Source organism: Lissotriton helveticus, chromosome 2_1 (assembly GCF_964261635.1).
Source record: "Lissotriton helveticus chromosome 2_1, aLisHel1.1, whole genome shotgun sequence".
NCBI lineage: Eukaryota > Metazoa > Chordata > Amphibia > Caudata > Salamandridae > Lissotriton > Lissotriton helveticus.
The window spans coordinates 1396235725-1396255750 of record NC_136059.1 but is presented as its reverse complement, the minus strand read 5'-3'; the positions used below and the strand labels follow the sequence as shown (position 1 = coordinate 1396255750).

General features: G+C 48.4%; 1 protein-coding gene across 2 annotated transcripts in view; it reads left to right on the top strand.

The window, feature by feature from the left end:
* LOC144818684 (tyrosine-protein phosphatase non-receptor type 9-like) overlaps nucleotides 1-20026 on the top strand; it is a 960088-nt gene that overhangs the window by 674435 nt on the left and 265627 nt on the right. For both annotated transcript variants that reach the window (XM_078676335.1, XM_078676336.1), the window contains one exon: nucleotides 4555-4645. In XM_078676335.1, coding sequence (XP_078532461.1) covers nucleotides 4555-4645 — 91 coding nt within the window. The remainder of the gene's footprint in view (nucleotides 1-4554; nucleotides 4646-20026) is intronic.

Genomic DNA, 20026 nt, shown 5'->3' with positions numbered 1-20026 from the left:
TTGCCGCCGGACCTCGCCACTAGGGGCTCAATTGCTATGGCAAAGAGCAGCGGCGACAGGGGGCATCCCTGCCGGGTGCCCCGTGTGATCGAGAAGGATGCCGACTGAATGTCATTCACCACCACTCTGGCGCACACCCCGGAGTAGAGCAAGTTGATCCACTCCATAAAGGGGGTCGGAAACCCCCTGTGCTAAAGGACAAAAGCGATATAGTCCCACTCCAGGGAATCGAGCGCCTTAGTGGCATCAAGAAATATCGCCGCAGCGTTGGCGTCTGGGTCAATGTCATGGAGGAGAGCAAATAGCGTATGCAAGCTACGGGATGTGCCCCGAGTGGGCACGAAACCTGATTGATCCGGAAGCACCAGTGCCGTCATAAGGGGACTGATACGATTAGCAATAAGTTTGGCCAGGATTTTTGCGTCAACATTTATTAAAGAGAGAGGTATATATGAGTCGCACGAGGTAGGCGATTTGCCAGGCTTAGGTATGGAAATAATACGTGCCTCTCGCATAGTGGGAGGAAGTATACCACTCTCTCGGGCCTCTTCAAACACGTGTGTCAGCACTGGGATAAGGAGATGATGGAAGGTTTTATCAAATTCGTCCGGGAGGCCATTATTTGCTTTTATTACCATCAGGGCAGGATCTAATTCAGGATTACAGCACCAGGCAGCGGAAGCCTCATGCAATGTCAGCCATTCCGCTCGTGCGCCACCTAGTGCCCCCCAGGAACATGATCTTAGATCATGAGCGAAGTCTTAAAGAGCTGGAGCTAAGGAGTAGGCCCAGCTCAGATGGTGGCAGCAATTTGTCAGGGCAGTCAGATACAATTGTGCACATCCACAAGAATGTAGGCAAGGAGTACAAGAAGGACGGTGACATACAAAGGTGATTTCAGGGGTATAATTCTATTCTATTCATATGAATGGGGTTCCTGAAAGGAATTGGGGTGGAGGGTTGTGGCCTCTCTTCCCAGAAGAAGCTAGGGATACTCTGATAGCTTTGAGTAAGGGGCAGAACCTCACCTATGCTGACATGAAAGGCGCTCTCCTCACCAGGTGTGAACTCACTCCTGAAAAATACAGGGATCAGTTTAGGTCCAGTAAGAAGTCTAATGCCAACACTTGGTTGGAATTTGTGCATTCGGCAGGTCTCTGAATGGCTGGCTGAAGGGCAGTAATGTGAAAGATTTTCAGGGGCTCTATAATTTGATTGCATGGGAGCACTTGTCAAGTCTATGTTTTGCAGAGCTGCTCCAGCACTTGGTATATAGTAAGCTGGCTGACCCCAGAAAGCTTTCTATGGAGGCGGACTGCTGAGTGAGTATCAGGGTCCACAAGGAAGTGTTTGGTGAGACTTAGCCAAAGGTGGCCAGGGTCCCCAGCAGAAAAGTGGGGGGGGGCAGCAAGGGTAAAGCACAGGACTTCTCTAAAGGGCCCCAAACTAACACCCAGCGTAAAAGTTCCTATCCCCAGGAGATAAGAAGCAAGGGGTCTCTTCAGGAAAGCCTGCTGAGACCGGTCCCCCCAAGTGTTTTGCATGTGACCAGGTGGGTCACTTGACGGGGACCCCAAATGTCCTAAGAGGGCACAGCCACCCCTTGGTGAGCAGACCAAGGTGTTGGCGAGTGTAGCCCTTAGGAAGGATGGGTGCCCACGTCGGCGCGTTTTGCAAAAAGTGGTGTAGTAAGACCCCCTCTGACAATCGGTGTCCAGCGTGCAAGGCTAGCTTCGGATCAGTAGTCCACTTATTCTTTTTTTGCCCCATTACAAAACTCTGAGGGGCAAGTGGATTGTTCCTTTGTGTAAACATATTAGTCCTGATCATTACCAGAGGTTTTGAGAATTCTAGCCTTTGACACCCGCAGGGTGGTAGTTTTTGGTCTGGCCAAATTCTGACACACATTATGGATCAAATGTTTTAAATGTATTATATGAGCTGGGTTTTTTTCTAGTCTTACAAACTTTACACATCAAATCCTGGTTCACTTCTTGAACAGTGACCTTTCTTTTAATTCTGCACTGTTGTAACTATTATTGCATTTTGTACTTTGTAAAATGATTTTTATTGCCTCTACTATTTTATATTTGTGTTGCACTATGCACTTTGTAAGACCTTTGTGATTGAAAATAAAGTTATTTGATTAAGATGGTTCAGAAAACTAACCATAATTTGCGCCCCTGTCATGCACTTCATTTGACCTCAGATATTACATCACTCATGGTATTTTTGGATTTGTAAATCCTCCCCAGCTCCAATAGAAACAACGTTATGGTGCTGTGGCTCTCTGGTGAGATCCGGAAGGGCGGGGCTTCTTTTCTGAGTAATGTGAACGCAAATCAGAGCTTGAAAACCTGTACATTTTTACAAAGTTGTGCTTGGTAAGAAAACATTGATTTTTATTTTTGAGTGTAGGGGTTTACTCAGTTCAAAAAGCAAAAGCCTAATGCACACAACCAAGGAGTATCAAAATTGAGTAGTTGTCTCTTTCACTATTCTGTGTCAAGTGGACACAATTACACACAGTAATACATATGTTGCCAACAGAGAAACCACAATGTCTTTAGAACAAGTCTTCTTTTAATGTTCTTTGTAGCCAGCCGATGCGTGTTTCGTCGCATAGCAATGCGACTGTAAATGTTCAGGTGAAAAAAGAAAGGTCGCTAGGCCAGTGATATTTCCAACCTGGCCGGGCTCGAGACCAGGTGAAGAAAGGAGTCACGGTCACGGACTCCAAGATCCGATCTGAAACTTGTGTGTGAGTTTCTGCCGGATCTGTTCTGATTTGAAAGTGAGTGGGTCACTCAGTATTGGCGACGGGTGAAGACGGAGCTCTGTAAAGCTCATAAAGGGTAATTCCGCCCGTGGGAATCCGCCCGCAGCCCCTGTAGTGAAACAATTGAGCGTGTGTGCTCCCTCCCGGTGAGTTTCCGATTTCGAAGTAGGAAGACTGATAGCGAGCTGCAAGTATCCGAATGGGATCCCGTGTTCCTACAGAACCTTTAACCATAATTGCACTGGTGTTATCATTCATGCTGGCGGGTAGGAGGCATGAGTTATAGTGTGCACTTTTCTTTCCATATGTTAATTGGTGAATATCGGGAGGCTTTTATGGGTTTTTTTTGGAGCAGAGTTTTATATAGCGCAAGCTAGACCAGCAGGTATCAGAGCACTTTACATGAGGACTAGTTGCGTTTCAGACAAACACATTCATGTTTTTTTTATTTTTGGGTAGGCACGAAGAGATCAAGTGATTTACTCGGAATCACTGGATATTGAGCGTCCTTGCCGAGCCTCGAACCTGGTTCCCCAACTTTGAGGTCGACCTCCCTAGCTGTTAGGCTACCCCCTCTCCCCAATATTTAGTGTTTATTGAATCATAGCTAACTTGTAACTGCATTGTTTCCAGTAAATTTCAGGTTTACCTGCCACATACCCATTCTCAACTGTGCAGTGCCTTTTTAGGTCGAGCCTGGGCAGCGCATGCGCTGCTCAGCGAGGCATGCTGTATTCAGGTATGGACTTGAAGCTCCGCCCATATTTTTCTTTGGCTTGTGTCATTGTCCACTGTAAACTGTGGCTTTTCATTGGTAAATGTGCTTAGTATTCCCTCCTTAGTACCGCCTCTCCTCGTTTTGTAACCTCCCACGTGTGTTGTAACTCTGTAGGCTTTAATTACAGCCTCCCAGCACTATTTTCTCAAATAGCTTTGTCCTGCTGGCTGTTGAAGGCAAGGCATGCTCTTTCCTAAAGCTTTAAAATAAATCTTTATAGCACGGGCGCTGAACGCATTTGCAATACAATAGGTGTGGCATTTGTGAGAGTTTAAGCTATTGGTATTGTAAATGACAATTTATCTCTTTTAAAAATAACACATAAATACAAGGCACTGTCATTTACAATGCCAATAGCTCAAACTCTTGTAAATACGAGACCTAATGCATTGCAAATGCCTGTTGTTTGTCAGATCCTGGCCTATAAACAGGCACTGCTCCCAGGACCTGTCGGTAGACCACCCCTGCTGCGCATGTGGTTCCGCTGTATGGAGCGGAGGATTGCTGCAGGGACTGGTCCTCAGCCTAGATCCATGGGCAGACTTCTTCCTCTATGCAAGACATTTGGTGCATCAGGGATTGGCTGAATGCACTGACTAGTAATAATATTTATCCCCATGAGTTATGCTCTCAAAAGATACATACGACACACACCACTACTGCCTCTTTCTGGTAGGCTTGGGTAGTCTTAATTTTTCAACCAAAAGCACTAAAACTGGGGCTTGGCGTTATTCTGTCGCTTAGCATGGCCATTCTTGCCTGAAACTGTAAGTGCTTATGCAGCAGCACCTTTTTTAACGTACTATTTGCAAAAGATGGTTTGATCTGGTCACTGGAGCATAATAAACGTGCATTGTAGAGCCTATTGATTCTTGGAAGAACTACTGCTATTGGGCAAGTTGTTTACATGTGGTATGCAACTACTGCCTTTGACATGTTTACTTCTAATTAAGGCAATGGTTCTAAAATATGACTTTCTCTCCCTTTCTTTGTCTAGGAAGCCTTATAATCAAATAAAAAATCGGTACAGTGATGTTTTGTGTCTTGACCAGTCCAGAGTGAAAATAGGACCAGTGGAAGGTGATCCGGTAGGTAGAAGTAAAATGCATTAACATCGGAGATTTATTTATATATTTTTGTAAACAAATTTTATTGACAGATCACATACATTTCGCAGAGCTCTGTACCCCAGAGGTATCTGCAGGGCAATTATGGCACAGCAATGAAATTGCAATCTGCTGTTTGTTTTCCCCCCGTAAACAAGAAAATGCAAACTATGCAACGACCACCCCCCCCTCCCACAAACCCCCCCTCCCGGTCCCCCCCCCCTGCCGCACGGTATCCATCTCACTTCTCTTGCGCACCATACATTTATCTGACCATATGCATACACCCGTTATCGTGGCCTCCTTAAATATCCAGTGAGGAGTCCTGTTCCTCCGGAGGTTCAAGCCATAAACCCCTAAAATCAGCCCAACGCTTCCAGATTTTAAAATGCTTTCTTGGGCATCCCCGGGCAATAAAAATCGGCCGCCCCATACCCATGCAGAAGTCAAGCCCTCTCTTCCACGCTACCACAGAGGGGGCCCGTGTGTCTTTCCATGCTCTATCCACATCCCTTTTCGCCAATGTAAGTCCCAACAGTAATAGGTGTGTCTTATATATGTTACCCCCTACCCCATCCATTACATGCAATAGACCCAGCTGTGGTGTACGGGGGAGCACCCACCCCAGGACCTCAGACAGACCAGCCCACACTCCCTTCCAGAACCTGTCAAGAGAGCCACAGCTCCACACTGTGTGCAAAAATGTCCCCACTTCCTGACCACATCTGAGACAGTCCGGTGAAGCTATGAGTCCTGCCCGCCACAGTCGCTGTCTGGTAAAATATACCCTGTGAAGGTATTTAAATTAGATAAGTCGCAGGCGGATTGCAATGGCAGCACCCCTGGAGACGGCCAACACCTCCCTCCAATCCTCTTCTTCTAAAGTTCCAAAATCGCTTTCCCTGGCTTCCCGCAATTTCTGTAGTGAAGAGGAACAGTGTGTGACCAGGGACTGATAGATGCGTGATATTTTTTTTGTTTCCAAATCCCCCATAATTATCTTCGCTTCCAGGGGGCTAAACTCGGAGAGAGAGTCCAGACTCAGGGCAAGGGCGTGGCGAAACTGAAGGTATATAAGAAAATTGTGATCGGGGCATATTGTATTCGCTACTCAAGTCTTGAAAGGACTTAAGGGTCACGCCGGACAATACGTCCCCCAGTGTTGATATCCCTATATTGTCCCATCCCCGGAAGCCCTGTAACGTCGCCAGCCCAGGCAGCCGTCCATTTTGCCAAAGGGGGGTTTCCCCTGTCAGAGTGTTTTACCATCCCATTCGACGTAGAGCCTGTTTCCAGATCTCAAAGACTACCTGCGCGACCGGCGGCAGTGCCCTCTGCGTATGTGCCGCATATAGGATGGTGTGTAGCGTATGAGGTCTCATTAGGTAGCGCTCCAGGGCGTACGCTGGGTCTCCCCTGTCCCCATACCACCACTAATTTAAGACTAGGAGGTGAGAAGCTTGATAGTAGGACAGCACATCCGAGGTCGCCAGACCACCACAATATGTTGACAAAAAACAGGTGCGCAACGCCACTCGGATTTATTTTATTATAACAATCCATAATTGTTGACTAATGCTTAGATTACTGAAAATACCTTAATACCTGTAACAGTTCATAACAGGCAGCATGCCAGCAGTGAAGTATACAATACAGCACAAGCTACCAACATAGTAAATAAGAAATGATTCACCACCATGTCAAGCATGATAGATGAATGTAGAAGGTAAAGTAGGGAAAACATCACATTGTGCTCTTATTTCAAGTTTTCCACCCATCAGTTTTCATGGGTATACCCAGGTGTTGCTACCGTACTCACTGTGCCATGGGACTCAGACTTAGCCTCCCTAGTTATACCAGAACCGGTCTGGGGTTGCTTTTGGCCTGTCTGGAGGGGACATGGCCTGGAAGTTCAGGCTGGCCTGTTCCTATTGCAGCATACCCAAGAATGATTTACTATTGGCTAGTCTCTGTCCAGAATTATGTAGTACGCAAATAAACTATGGTCTTGAATATGGCCTGAATAATTAATATTGGCTTAAATTAATTCAAGCTTTCCACCCATCAGTAGGAGATACATTGATCTTGGCACTCTGAAGGAGTGCCAAAACCTCTGGCTCAGAGATATGACAAATGTTAGAAAATCCAAGAGAGAATGACATCCGAGTGCAGACACAATTGTGGAATCGTGATGAAGATAGGATGTTAGGTTATCGGGAGGAAAAAGTACTCCACTACATAAACATTACTATACCTATGTCCTGACTCACCTTTAGATAGGTCTGTGTATAGGGTGGTTTCCAGTGTAGACCAACTAAAAGAGGACAGGCTAAGTGTGACTGGATAATAGGTGGAAAAATAAAAGACGGGCTAAATGGCTCCAGTGAGAAAGAGCTTTTAACTGAAATGTGAAAATAAAAAAAGGGAGCAGGGTCATAAGAGATCCTTCTAATAATATTTTAAAGAAGAGTATATTCTCTGTTATACTCAGTGCATGTAAGCATTCACCTCTCTGCTCTCAGATATGGTAATTCGTTTAGCCTACAGATGCATGCCATCAAGGCCTTCAGTAGGTTTTCACTGTGTGGTTGTGGACAACAGGGACTATGAGGAGAATACAGCATGGCATACACTGTTTTACGTTTGAAGTTATAGTTTGAGACAACCTTTTTGTAACCTAACCATTTTTAGAACTGCTACGATAAATAAATGCTCCAGCACCCCGCTGGTTACTTCGAACTTAAAACATTAGAACAATTTAAAACACTAACTAAATTTATCCAAGCCCTGGTGGAAATTTAAAGCTCAGCCCCGATTTAATATTACACCGCCTCTAAATTATGTTGTTTCTTACATGGGCAGATTCTTGTTTGTTCTCCGGCATTCTGTAGTCTGATGGATACACCTATCCTCAGATTCCTCACCTTAGAACATTCCTCTGCTCCCCGACTGGATCTGGAGATTTTTCGTAGCAGTGCTCCCTTGTGCCGCTAATGGAAGCCTTCCGGCTTCACGTTGGATCCATATTGCCCCAGAACTCACCGAGCAGTGCTGCAAATAAGCACCAGCCCTGTCTGCTGATGTCAGTTCCTTATTTCCGCACACTTTCCAACATGTATCTGGAGCTATGATCCCGAATTTGTCGGGTCTGGCAATAACTTTCAAACTCGTAACAATGTACTAGGGAAAAGTGTCCCCACCCAATATGGCAGGATTTACACTGTGCAGCAGAAAGCAGATGTTAGTCATGGATCTGCACGAAGTGTGATTTAAGGGCCTGTGTTTGTGAAATTTTTCTAATTTGTGTGATAAGTGCTCCCTCATGCCCCTGAAGGCAATTCAAGACCATGAGGTGAAGTTGAATATTGACAAACAAAAGAAGAAGTTGTGATCTTCGCATAGGTCTGGCTCGCAGGCCTGGATTTAGTCCATTCCATTTCCCTCTTTAATTCTTCCAGTAAGTCCAAGTCCAAACACAAGTATAAAAAGGCTAAGCCGAACTCAACACCATCCCACCACTCTGACTCTAAGACAAAAGCGTCAGGGCGTCAAAATGTAAGTTGCACGTTGAGTAGGTCACCAGTCACCTATTCGATTCCTCAGCTGGTCCCAATGTGCCCTCAGTTTTGTGGGCTGTTGACTGTTGAGCAGATGAAGGCCATTGAAATAGAACATGCTGCAATTTTTCAGTGTGCTTCCAGCTCCGTGGCCTTTGTCACTGTGGAATCGCAGGGGCCTCCAATAGGGTTACCACTGGCATGTCCCTCCTTGGAGCCGTCTGACCCTTTGAGATCCGCCACTGGGTCTGTTGCGACTCCGGTACAGACTTTCATCTGGGCCCCACGATTCATGTCAGTTCTCACTTCCTAGACCCCTGTGCCAACACCACCAGTGCTGGGGGATGATCAAGTGCTGACCCCTACATCAGCCCTAGAACCGTAGGTGTTCCAAAAAGGACAGTAGAACTACAGTGCTTTCCTTGAGGCTGCTGTCCCCTGCCTAAAATTCCTGCACCAGTTTCTGGATTTTTTGGCCGCACCAGCGAGCAGTGGGTGATTAGATAACTTTACAATTTCAGAATCAATATTTTTAACAATTTCAGAATCAATATTTTTAACAGCTTTTGAGAACGTATTAAAAAGATTGAAGTTAGTGACTGTGCCTTTTAAATGTGCATCTTGCAGTTAACATCTAGCTGGAAAGATATCTGTTTTTTAATCTATGCCAATGTAACAAGGGAGTTGAATCCAATGTTTCTCGTGGTGCAGAACTTTGAAAACTCTTTTGTTTGTCTTAGACAAGCTTTTTGAAATTAATCAGGGATCACAAGAGTGGTCTATAGAGAGTCTGACTCATAAATACTAATGGTGTTTTCTATAGTCAGTAAAGTATCTTTGAGATTACAGGTCAAGTATATATCCTTTTATATGTATGGGTGTACAGCAGTGTTGCAGAAGCCCATTGTCCCAAAGGGAACAAAATGTGCTAAGCATATTTGGAGTCATTCCAAAAGAGGTTACATTTTCCAAGAAAAACTTCAGAATCTGAGAAAAGTCATTGACTTGTAAAATTTTATATTTATTCTCCTGCAAGAGGTTATCAATTGGAGGATGGAAAATGGCATTTAATATGATGGTGAGTTTTGGTACGCGAACTTGCAGGAGCATTGATGCATGGGCATATGTAGGTATCACTAACACACAGCTGCTTTCTTTCCTCACCTCCAGACTCGGATCCAGAGTTTCCTCTCATCTCTCTGAGACAACTTACTTTGATTTTCCTAAATTCTGATACAGTCTGCAAGGTATGTCACCCCCTAAAACAACAGGTGTCAATCCTTATAGGGACTGTTGCAAACTGATGTCTTTGATGGATCCTAGTGTGCCTATGGTGTTTGGGGTGAGCCAGGATTCCAAGAGCTGTGGAGACTGTGCGTCTATGAACCCGAAGGCCATCAGGAAATGCAAGGCAAAACTTTACATCAACTACCTTAAGAAAGCTTTTCACTGGGACTGCTCCAAGACCTGTTCCGTGTTAAAGGCTTGATCCCTGTGTCAGAGTTAACAGAGCTGCTCCAGAGGTTGGTCTTCATTGTGCTGCAAGTACTTAGGTGAACACAAGAAAGTAGTTGAAGTGGAGTATCGCTCCTTCACACCACTTGTACTCACCTCAGCAAGTGCGTAGGCGTCCCCAACAGTCCTGATCAGGCTATTGAAGTTTCCCAACTTCAGAGCTCATTCCGGCGCAAACCAAATTTGCGAGACCTTCAGTGACATCACGCCAGATGGACGAGTTGCACACAGCTATGCTCCAGCTCTTTTTTTTCCCCTACTGGCTTCCTCTGTCTTGCCTCCGGGACACAAGTAGCTGAGAGGCTTTCCACCTAGAATACCACCAGCAGGCTCGCCCTCTCTGCACCAGCTGGTCCCTCTGAGCCCCTCTTGCCTGAGTCTTCTCTTCCGATGAAACTCCTGTAGTCCAAACCCATGCCAGGTTCCTGTACTTCAATTCCAATGTCGACCTAGATGCCTGAAGAGGTGGCCCTGAATGTCCTTTTCTGGCTCGGCGTCAGTTCGACTTCTACCAATGTCGTACTCAAATCTAACAATGTTGTCAGTTTCTGCTCTCGACTTACCAGGCATGCAACATTCTTTGAATTCCCTTGTGGCACAGACTCTGATAACAATTGTGACTCGGGTAATGAGTTCACTCAGCCCTATTAGGATTACAACTAGTGTGAGGATTTGCAAAATGCCAGTGAGCTGGACATCTACCCAGAGAAGCTCTTTGCTCTCCTCCTGGAGTGGCCACAGGAAAATCAGCATACTATGCCACGGTTATGCACATGGCTACATAAGCCCTTCATTTCCAGCTCCCCGTCATGGAGGTTAAACCGAATGTGGTTACCGAGGCCCTGCAACCGGGCCAGATTTCTTCTGAACCCCTCCTGCCCTCAACTAGGCTCTGATGGGAGGGGCGGAGCTTGCCGGCAAACAAGATGGCCGGATAAACCCGGAGCTCTGCTGGTGGTGGTGGCTAATTATCCTGAATAATCCTGCACTGGCTTGAAAATTATGGTCCGGAATCTACAATCCTGAAAAGGCGAGGCGCTGAGGAGCGCGACGATATCCCCCAGACAGTGATCCGACGCCGGGATCTGGCCCATTGAGACGGTAGCTGGGAGGACGCTGCGACGGGCCGCCCGCCCCGCGTTTGCGTGAGCTCCCTCCTCCGCTACGTCGCAGTGCTTGCGGCGCAACAGGGGCTCTCCGCCCGGCTCTCCGTCCGGCGGCTGTGCTGGCTGGCCCGGGCGTCTCAGCGAAGTGGACCGTGGGGCTGCCGGTAGGCTAGGCTGCACGCGCCTCCGAGCATTGACGAGTGCGGGGGCGGCTGGAGCCTCAGAGGGATCTGCGGCGGCTCTGGTGAGTGCGGAGCAGATGGGGGCCTGGAGCTGAGCGTGGATCTCGCCATTACACCAGAGCAGATATTGGCGGGGAGTAGAAGAAGTCGCTGCAGCTGGCAAGGTACGCTGCGAATCAGCACATTGCGACCACGGAGCACGACTTTGGGAGTTTGGAGCCCAAGAGAACACACAGACCCATATACTTAGTGGTGCACCGATAAAGGACATTAAACAAAGACCATTGTCGCATCATGCAGGGGCGGATCCACGCACCATCTGCTTGGAGGATGATGGAGCCATGAGTTGAGCGCTGCGACGGGGCGGTCTGCAGCTGGGAGCGCCACATGTAAGTGCATATCACCACAGTTACTCGTGTATCTGAACCTGCAGTCCGGGAGGCGCACCGCCAAATAGTGTGCACAGAAGAGGATAGATGCAGGAGACCCGACAGCCCTTGCAGCGACAATAGACGAAACAGCAGGGGGCAGACAGGGTAGCGACATCTGGAGCCTGTGTTGGGGAGCCTACGGTGCGCAATTGGACATCCACAAAGGCGCAACCTGGTGCAGGGGACTGTAAATCGACGCCGAGCCATAAGGAGAGGGGAGAGGTGTGATGCGACCTCCACCCAGCAAGATGGGTCGGGGTGACAAAACGCAGGCGAAGATTTCCTTTGAGCAACGGCGCGCGCAGTCACATGACGCTGCCAATACAGACAAGGACGACATGCTGGCCGATGGCGAGACACCGGGTGACACAGACATCAAAGCAATGCTGCTGTCAATGGAAAAGGGCCTCTAAACCAGTACGGCCAACATAGGCACGAAGATCGACGCTCTATCTTACAGGATGGCGGAGCGGATCGATAAACACGCTGAAAGATTGACCATGTCTGAGCGGAGGCTGACCGAGGTAGAGGAGGCGCAAACAGAGCTCGACGTGGATCACAAGAGGAGCGACAAACTAATGCAAACCCTACTGGACAAGACCGAGGACTTGGAAGCGCGGTCCCGTCGCTGTAACCTAAGAATTACTGGCCTCCCCGAGACGACTCAGACTAGCAATATGGAGAAATTCGTTGAAAAATTGCTGACCACACTACTAGGTGAAGACTCATTCTCTCAAGTCTTCGTTGTAGAACGCGCTCACCGCTCATTGGGGCCCCGCCCGCGCCCGGGAGCTCCACCACGCCCCATTATAGCTAAACTGCTAAACTATAGAGACAGGGATGCAGCACTAAGGTTTGCCCGGGACCGGAAAACGCTTCAATATGAGGGATCAGACATATCCTTGTATCCGGATTTCACTGCCAGGGTGCAAGAGGCTCGCAAACACTTTGCCCCTCACAAAAAACAGCTCGGAGAACTAGGACTGGACTATGCGATGCTTTACCCGGCAAAGCTGAGGGTTAACCGGCAGGGACACTCCCACATATTTACGGACCCTCGAGCTTTGCAACAAGCTCTCAAACGCTGGTCTAAGGAACAACGCAGAGACACTGCTGATCCTACTGAAGCGGCGGACGGGAGCAGCCACCTTGATGATCAGGAATGAACATCCACTAACGGTTGGCAGTTTGCTGCGGTAAGATGCAAGGGCTGCAACACTTATGGGGTGATAACGCTGGGAGACAGCAGCTGGTTGTCGCTATAGTAGTGCTGGACATCACAAGGTATGGGACGAGTCTCTATAGCTCTGAATAGGGCAGCCCCAGTTTCTTTAGGGACAGCATACAAATGGAGAGACTGGAAGCAACAGCGCTAGACTGAGGAAAGTGTACTCTGTCCAAATGACATGCCAGATGATGCGGGAGGAACACTGCCCTAACATAGAGCATAGGTGTTTGAATATGATAGTTTCTGTAAGTTGAGATGATGGCACTGATAAGCAATGTCCTAGGATAGCTAGTGTTACGTAATAAACCACCTCGGGAGCAGCACGGGGCAGTTACACATTGGTGCTCGTTAGCACAAACCAGGGGTGACTTGGCAACCTCGGCCCCTGCGCACAATGCTCCCGTTTGATTTCTCGGAACTTAAAAAGTTGAGGGTAGGACTTTACGGGAGGTGGGGAGGGATTGGGATCGGTGAGGCCAGGTTGGGGGAGGTCCGTGTGGGAGGGGGGGGAGGTGGTTTTGTTATTGTCATGTCCATAAAGGGATGTGGGGGGGTTTGCTGTTTTCTTGTTTAAGCACACTGCCTGACCTGCAAAGCCTATATTGAACATTTACTGCTTACACATAAACCCGATGGCCGCTATGCCTGAGAAGTCGCAAGGTGATATGCCAGCGGCACTCCGGGCCCTAACATGGAACGTACGTGGCCTTAATGACCACCGTAAGCTCCGAAAGGTACTAAGCTATCTCCAAAGACAGAAAGTTGACCTGGCCCTTCTACAGGAGACCCACCTACCACACACGAGCAGGATGCTGCTCAATAAGGGACTAGCTGGGCACATTGCGGCAGCAGGTTTCACGACTCACTCCAGAGGCGTGCTGACATGTGTCAACCCTAGATCGAAGTTGACATTAACGCTCCTGAAAGCTGACTCTGACGGTAGATCTGTAATCTCGCAATGTGTAGAAATGGGTCTGGAACTGTTGGTCGTAAATGTGTATGTTCCGAATTATGGTTCCCCGGAATTTTATCAGGGTCTGGCGCAGGTAGTACGCGCATTTCCTGCTAAACAGGTGTTGTGGGGAGGGGACCTAAACTTGGTAATGGACCCAACTTTGGACAGATCGGCGGGACTCACTCGCAGGCCTGCTGCTGCCGCTCTAACACTCCAGGCGGAGCTCACTGCGATGGGACTAGAAGATGTATGGAGGCACAGACACCCGGAGACGGGAGGTTATACGCATTACTCGGCATACCATGACACACACACCAGGATTGATTACTGGATAGCGTCCTCTCCAGTGCTGACATGCATTAAGGCATGCGCAGTCCTTGCACGTATTTTATCTGACCCCTCCCCAATCCTGCTCATATTGGAGTCACCTAAGCACACAATCCCCCCATTCACATGGCGCTTCCCACCGTACTCATTATTAGACCCCGTGTTTAGAGGTGAACTGGTGGAGGAAATTGACACCTTTTTTTAAATTAATGTAGGCTCAGTGGAAGACTTTAGCACAGTTTGGGGGACCTTCAAAGTATATATACGCGGTATAGCGATGTCAAAACACTCGAGTGTCCTGAAATCCATTAGGCAGAGGCTGTCAGAGCTGGAAAAGCAGCTCGCGTCCCTTGAGAGGTGACAGCAGTATTCCCAGGACGAGGCAGTAGCTCAGGAGATTAAAGCCCTAATAACGGAATACAATGAAGAAGCGGACAGGCAAGTCCAACACATGGGAAAATATGCGACGGCCCGCATGTATGGGGAGGGGGAGCGGCCGAGCTCGCTCTTAGCAAAAATACTTAAGGGCAGTAGGGGTAAGCCTTTAGTCACGGAACTGATGGCCTCGGATGGGCACCTGATCACAGACGAGAGGGACATTGCAGATATGTTTCGGAGATATTACTCTGATATTTACTCCTCCAAAAGCGGCAACCTCACTGATGAGACTAGGGACTATTTGGAGCATATAGAACTGCCCCTGCTTACCAACGCACATCGAGAATTTCTAGCACTGCCCTAGAAAAAGATGAAAAAAATTGAAGCTCTGACGAGTATGCGTTCAGGTAGTGCCCCGGGCATTGACGGCTTAACGGTGGGCTTTTATAAAGCTTTTCAGGAAAAACTGGTTCCCCACCTGGCTAAGCTGTTCGATGATGTTTGTGTAGAGGGTAAAATGCCAGCATCCATGAGAGAGGCTCTCATAGTTACTATACTTAAACCTGGAAAATCCCCGAGCGAATGCAGCTCATACAGACCGCTGTCCCTTTTGAACGTGGACGCCAAGATATATGCAAAGATACTGGCAACCCGTCTGGCCCTTCTGGCCCCCGTGCTTGTGGCTCCCGGACAGGCGGGTTTCATCCCCAGCAGAAATTTGACGTATAACATCCGAACGGTTTTAGGCACCATACAACATATACGACAAGACACAAAAGCTGTTGTGGTTTTCCTAGACATGGAGAAAGCCTTTGACTCTGTAGAATGGCTGTTCATGTCGCTTGTGCTGAGGAGGCTCGGCTTGGGTGAGCCGTTCCTACAAATGATAGGAGCATTGTACCATAAGCCCACGGCAAGGCTCCGTGTCAGCGATCTAGTGACAGACCCCATCCCGATTGGCAGAGGCACGAGGCAGGGTTGCCCTCCATCCCCACTGTTATAGGCATTGGTAGCTGAGCCACTAGCTTGCGCATTACGCGAATACCATGGACATGAGGGCGTCAGTTTTCCGACATACAAAATTGTAGTCTCTTGACGTATGCGGATGACACACTATTATACATCCGAAATCCAGAACATAACCTGCCGACAATGCTCAGGGAGGTGGTCCGATTTGGTGCGCTCTCTGGTTTGCATGTTAATTGGTCAAAGTCGGTAGTGTTCCCTCTCACCCCGATTACAGAGCGCTTTGACATGGAATACCCTCTACAGTGGTCTCTGAACCCGGTGAGGTATCTTGGCGTTAAGATCCACACGGACTCTGAGACGCTGCTCAGAGAGAACTACGGGGTGGCCTACAGTAAACTGGAGGATGACATGGAGGCATAGTGCAAACTCCCGCTTACCCTAATGGGGCGCATTGCCATCATGAAAATGGTAGTGCTACTTAGATTTCTATTCCTGTTTGGTGCCATTCCGATGGTGCTATCTAAGGCATTTTTCCAAACCATGACACAGCTAATGGTCAAGCTTGCATGGGCAGGAAAACAACCGAGAGTGCGGTGGACCCTTTTGACGCTTCCCTACGGCATGGGCGGAATGGGTGCACCGGACTTGGAGCTCTATTACAGAGTTGCTCAGGCTGCGCACATACATACTTGGATACACGGCGACACACGTATTCCCCACGTCCGCATGGAGCGACTATTCGCTGACCCCACGCCTCTACCGGCCACGATTTGTCGACCGGTGGACCGCAGAACGGGTATACTGGATTCCATAACAGCCACGAACCATGCCTGGCACTCCTTGATGCTGGCTCGCGGAGGAGTGCTACTGTACTCACCCATTATGCCTCTAGAGTGGGCAATATGGCTAACGCCACTTACTGAGCGTGGAGTCATACAAGCCATGCACAAAATTGGTATTACAGTGGCAGGGGACCTCTTTTTGAACGGCACTGCCAAAACCTGGGTACAGGTCGAAGTAAATACTGGAGAAGTCACACTGCTGACTCGTTACCAATACCACAGTGTCCGTAGCTCTCTCCTGGACTTGCTGGGACCTGATCTGGCGGAACCGCCGGAGGTTCCGTAACTCACGTACATTATTAAGACAGAGTCGCCGCGTAAGCTTGTAACGAATTTATAAAAGGCAGCAATGGCTAACAGAGAACAGCAGCTCATGAAAGCCAGAATAGCCTGGCAAAGAGATCTACATGCCACTATTGATGATGGCATGTGGAGCTACTGCTGCATGAACACCAAGAGGTTGTCTCTAAACGGGAAGCACAGGCTAATCCATTTTAAGTTCCTGCAGAGGGTGTATTACACGCCCGAGAGGCTACATGGATATGGGCTTCGCCCCACGGCAGAATGCGAAAGGTGTCATGCACAAATAGCCGATTTCATGCACCTAGCGTGGAGTTGCCCGGGAGTACAAGACTACTGGGAAAGCATTTTTGCTGCCATCAATAGGGTCCTAGACCTAGAGTTAACCCTGGATCCTGCTTTAGCACTGCTGGGCTACTCGAAGCGCCTACCGGTGGCAATCAGGAGACTTGTGGATATAGGGATGCTGATAGCCAGAAGAGTGGTTGCGCTATGTTGGATGAGGGGTCCGCTCCCAAAGGCAAAACGATGGGCATATGACATGTTGTACACATGTACGCAATCTGAGCACTACAGCGAGCTACTACCACCCACCAATAGGCCTAAAAACTTCTGGGGCCTCTACCAAATGCATTTGAAGTCTGGAGAGTCAGGCACAGCGAGGGGTGGGAAGCCAGCTAATGGGAGTGTGGGATCAGACACGTCTAGCCCTGTCAGAACGGGGGAAAAAACAAGAGTGAGGCAACCTGGGGAGGGATCAACAGAGGAGGGTTAGTAAAAGTGATAACTGGTGTCCCAACGAACCCGCACTGCATCACAGGAAATTGTGGCAATCCGACATAAGACACCCAAGTGATAGCGGAATGTACGGTTGGGAGCCTCGGACAACAACACAACATACTCAGGGGCAGGGCGGGGGACAGAGTTACCAGACTAAGAGGGACACATAGAGTGTGGGGGCTGCTCCAGTGAAGTGTATACTGGTAACAGGAGACAGGTCCCAGGAAGGCGTGCGGCCGGGTGACCTGGGAGACAGGGGGAACGGGTGAAGACTGAAAACTGAAGAGGGGTCGGGCTATTAAACACAGGTATTACGTTGATATCACACTGTATAAAGTATGTTTCACATACTCGGAATGCATAGACTAAACTGCCGCCGGTCCTCCAGGATGTCGGCTAAACAGCTGTGTTAATCCACGAAAGAATTGCTAACTATTTGGCTAAACCGCTGCAGCCGGCCCCAGGGTTGTAGGCTAGGCGGAGTGTGCTTTATTTGTTATACCAATAAAAACTTTTTTTTTTTAAACTAGGCTCTGATGAACCCTCTTTTTGGGACTTGAGCCAGGTCCTGCTCTATACTTGATAGACAGATTGCTAGGTGCCTCCATGCTGCTTCAGGTGACCTGCCAAGCCCACCAGTTCCATTTCCTTTTGTGGCTTTGGCAGATGCCGTCCTTACCACCAGCTTTTCCAGCTCCCTCAAAGAATTCAGCAGTTTTGCAGGTGATGCAAAGGTGCACACTGCCCCTGTGGTTAAGGTCATCATGTCACTCAGCACACAAACCTGGAGTCTCACCGGCCAAACCTCGTTAGTGTACCCTTTTAGGGTCACAGCTACCCGCTGTGTGGCAGAATACACTGATTATCCCTGGGTTGGCAAGCGATCACATCAGACGGGGGCGGGGGGTCCTATATATTATGCACAAAGGCTACTCCATACCCTTCCTTTCATCACTGCTGCACCTTCTACCGTCCACCAAATGATTGACGGAGAACAATTTCTTCATTTTGCAGCAGGAAGTACAAGCTCTTGTTGCCAAAGAGGCTGTTGAGAGGATGCCAATTCCAAAGGTGGGGCGTGGTCATCATTCCAGCTACTTTCTGAAGTCAAAGAATGATGGAGGTCTTCTGCATATTCTCTATCAATACCCTATCAACACCTTTCTCCAGAAGGAGAAATTGAAAATCTGAGCTTGACCCTGGAGACTGGATGGTAGTGCTGGACCTGCAGGGCACCATGTTCCCACCGGGCCCACCTGTGGTTCATATTGGAAGAGGAGCATTTTCAATTCACCGTGCTGGATTCTGGTGATAGATGCTCCTAGGTTGGGGTTGCTTGCCACATCAACCTTCTGTAGCTGGGGCCGTCTGCTAGGCATTGAAAGCCTTCCTTCCATCCATCAAGGGGAGGCTGGTTCAGGTGCTCATGGACATCACCATCACCATCTGGTACTGCAACAAACAGGGCTGGGTGGGCTCATGACTATGTGTCAGGTTGCCTTGTGCTTCTGGGAGTGGCTGGTCTGCCAAGAAATGTATCTGGTGGTGAACCACTTTGCTGGATCCTTGAATCCTCAGGGGAACAAGTCAGCCGTTAATGCCTAGCCGACCATGAGAGGCAGTTACATATGGAGGTGGTGCAAGGTCTCTTCCGCGAGCGGGGAGAACCTGGGCTTGATCTATTCACCATTGCCGAGAATGTGCAATGTCATCACTTCTGCGCTTTGGAGTTTCTTAGGCAGTTCACGTTTGGAAACGTGCTTAGCCTCGAGGGGAACTTGTGACACCTCTATGCATTTCTGCCAATAGCACTTCCTTCCCAGATTTCTCAAGAAGATCAGAACAAGCCGGGCCCAAGTCATCATAGTGGCTTCGAATTCATTATGTAGAGTGTGGTATCTAGAACTTCTGGGCTTGAGCATTTGACCTCTAATCAGGCTGATCCTCGATGCGGAACTGCTGTTATAGCAACAGGACAGAGTTATGTACTCAGGCCTTCGTAAACTTCATTTTCATGGCAGACATTAAGAGGTGACAACTGAACACTTTTGACCTACCTCCAGATGTGCTTGATGTCATCCTGGCAGCTAGACTTCTCTTGATGAAAACAATATACCGGTCGTTGAGACAAATTTGTGTTTTGGTAATGTACTCGCCAGATTGACCCACTTCGCGCCAAACTGTCTGATGTTTTGTTATTTGTTTTATCTTGTTCCTGGCAAGGCTTTGCTCTGGGCATAGTTAAGCTTTGCCTTTCATCCCTCTCTGCCTTCTTAAAGTTGTCAGAACAGCTCTCTTTATTCAACCCGTTTGCTGCTTCTGTCAGCCAATGGCCGTCGCGAACACTACCTGGCTAGTGCTGCGCACGTCCTTTGGCCGACGCGCTCCACCCACTCTTTCAAAGCGACGCACCGCTGCGAAATTCGTGCTGCGGCTAAGCGGTTAAATCACCAATTTTGATGCGATTTTTGGAAGGACTGCAACACGTTTCCGCATTCTGCTTTTATCATGCCCCAATGGGACCTTAACTGCTCCTGACTTTTCTGATGTGCCCCACCTTCAAGCAGCTTCATTGATGCCTCTTCGCCCCTTACTATCAAGACCTTCTTTCTCCTTGGCATCACCTTTGCATGGCGTGTGAGTGAGCTTCAGGCTCTGTGTCTCAATCCATCTTTTTTTTAGAGTTTTATATAGCGCGAACTAGACCCGAACCGAATCAGGTATCAGAGCGCTTTACATAGCACAAGTTACCTTTTTTGTTGTTGTTTTTTTTAACATGAGGACATCTTACAC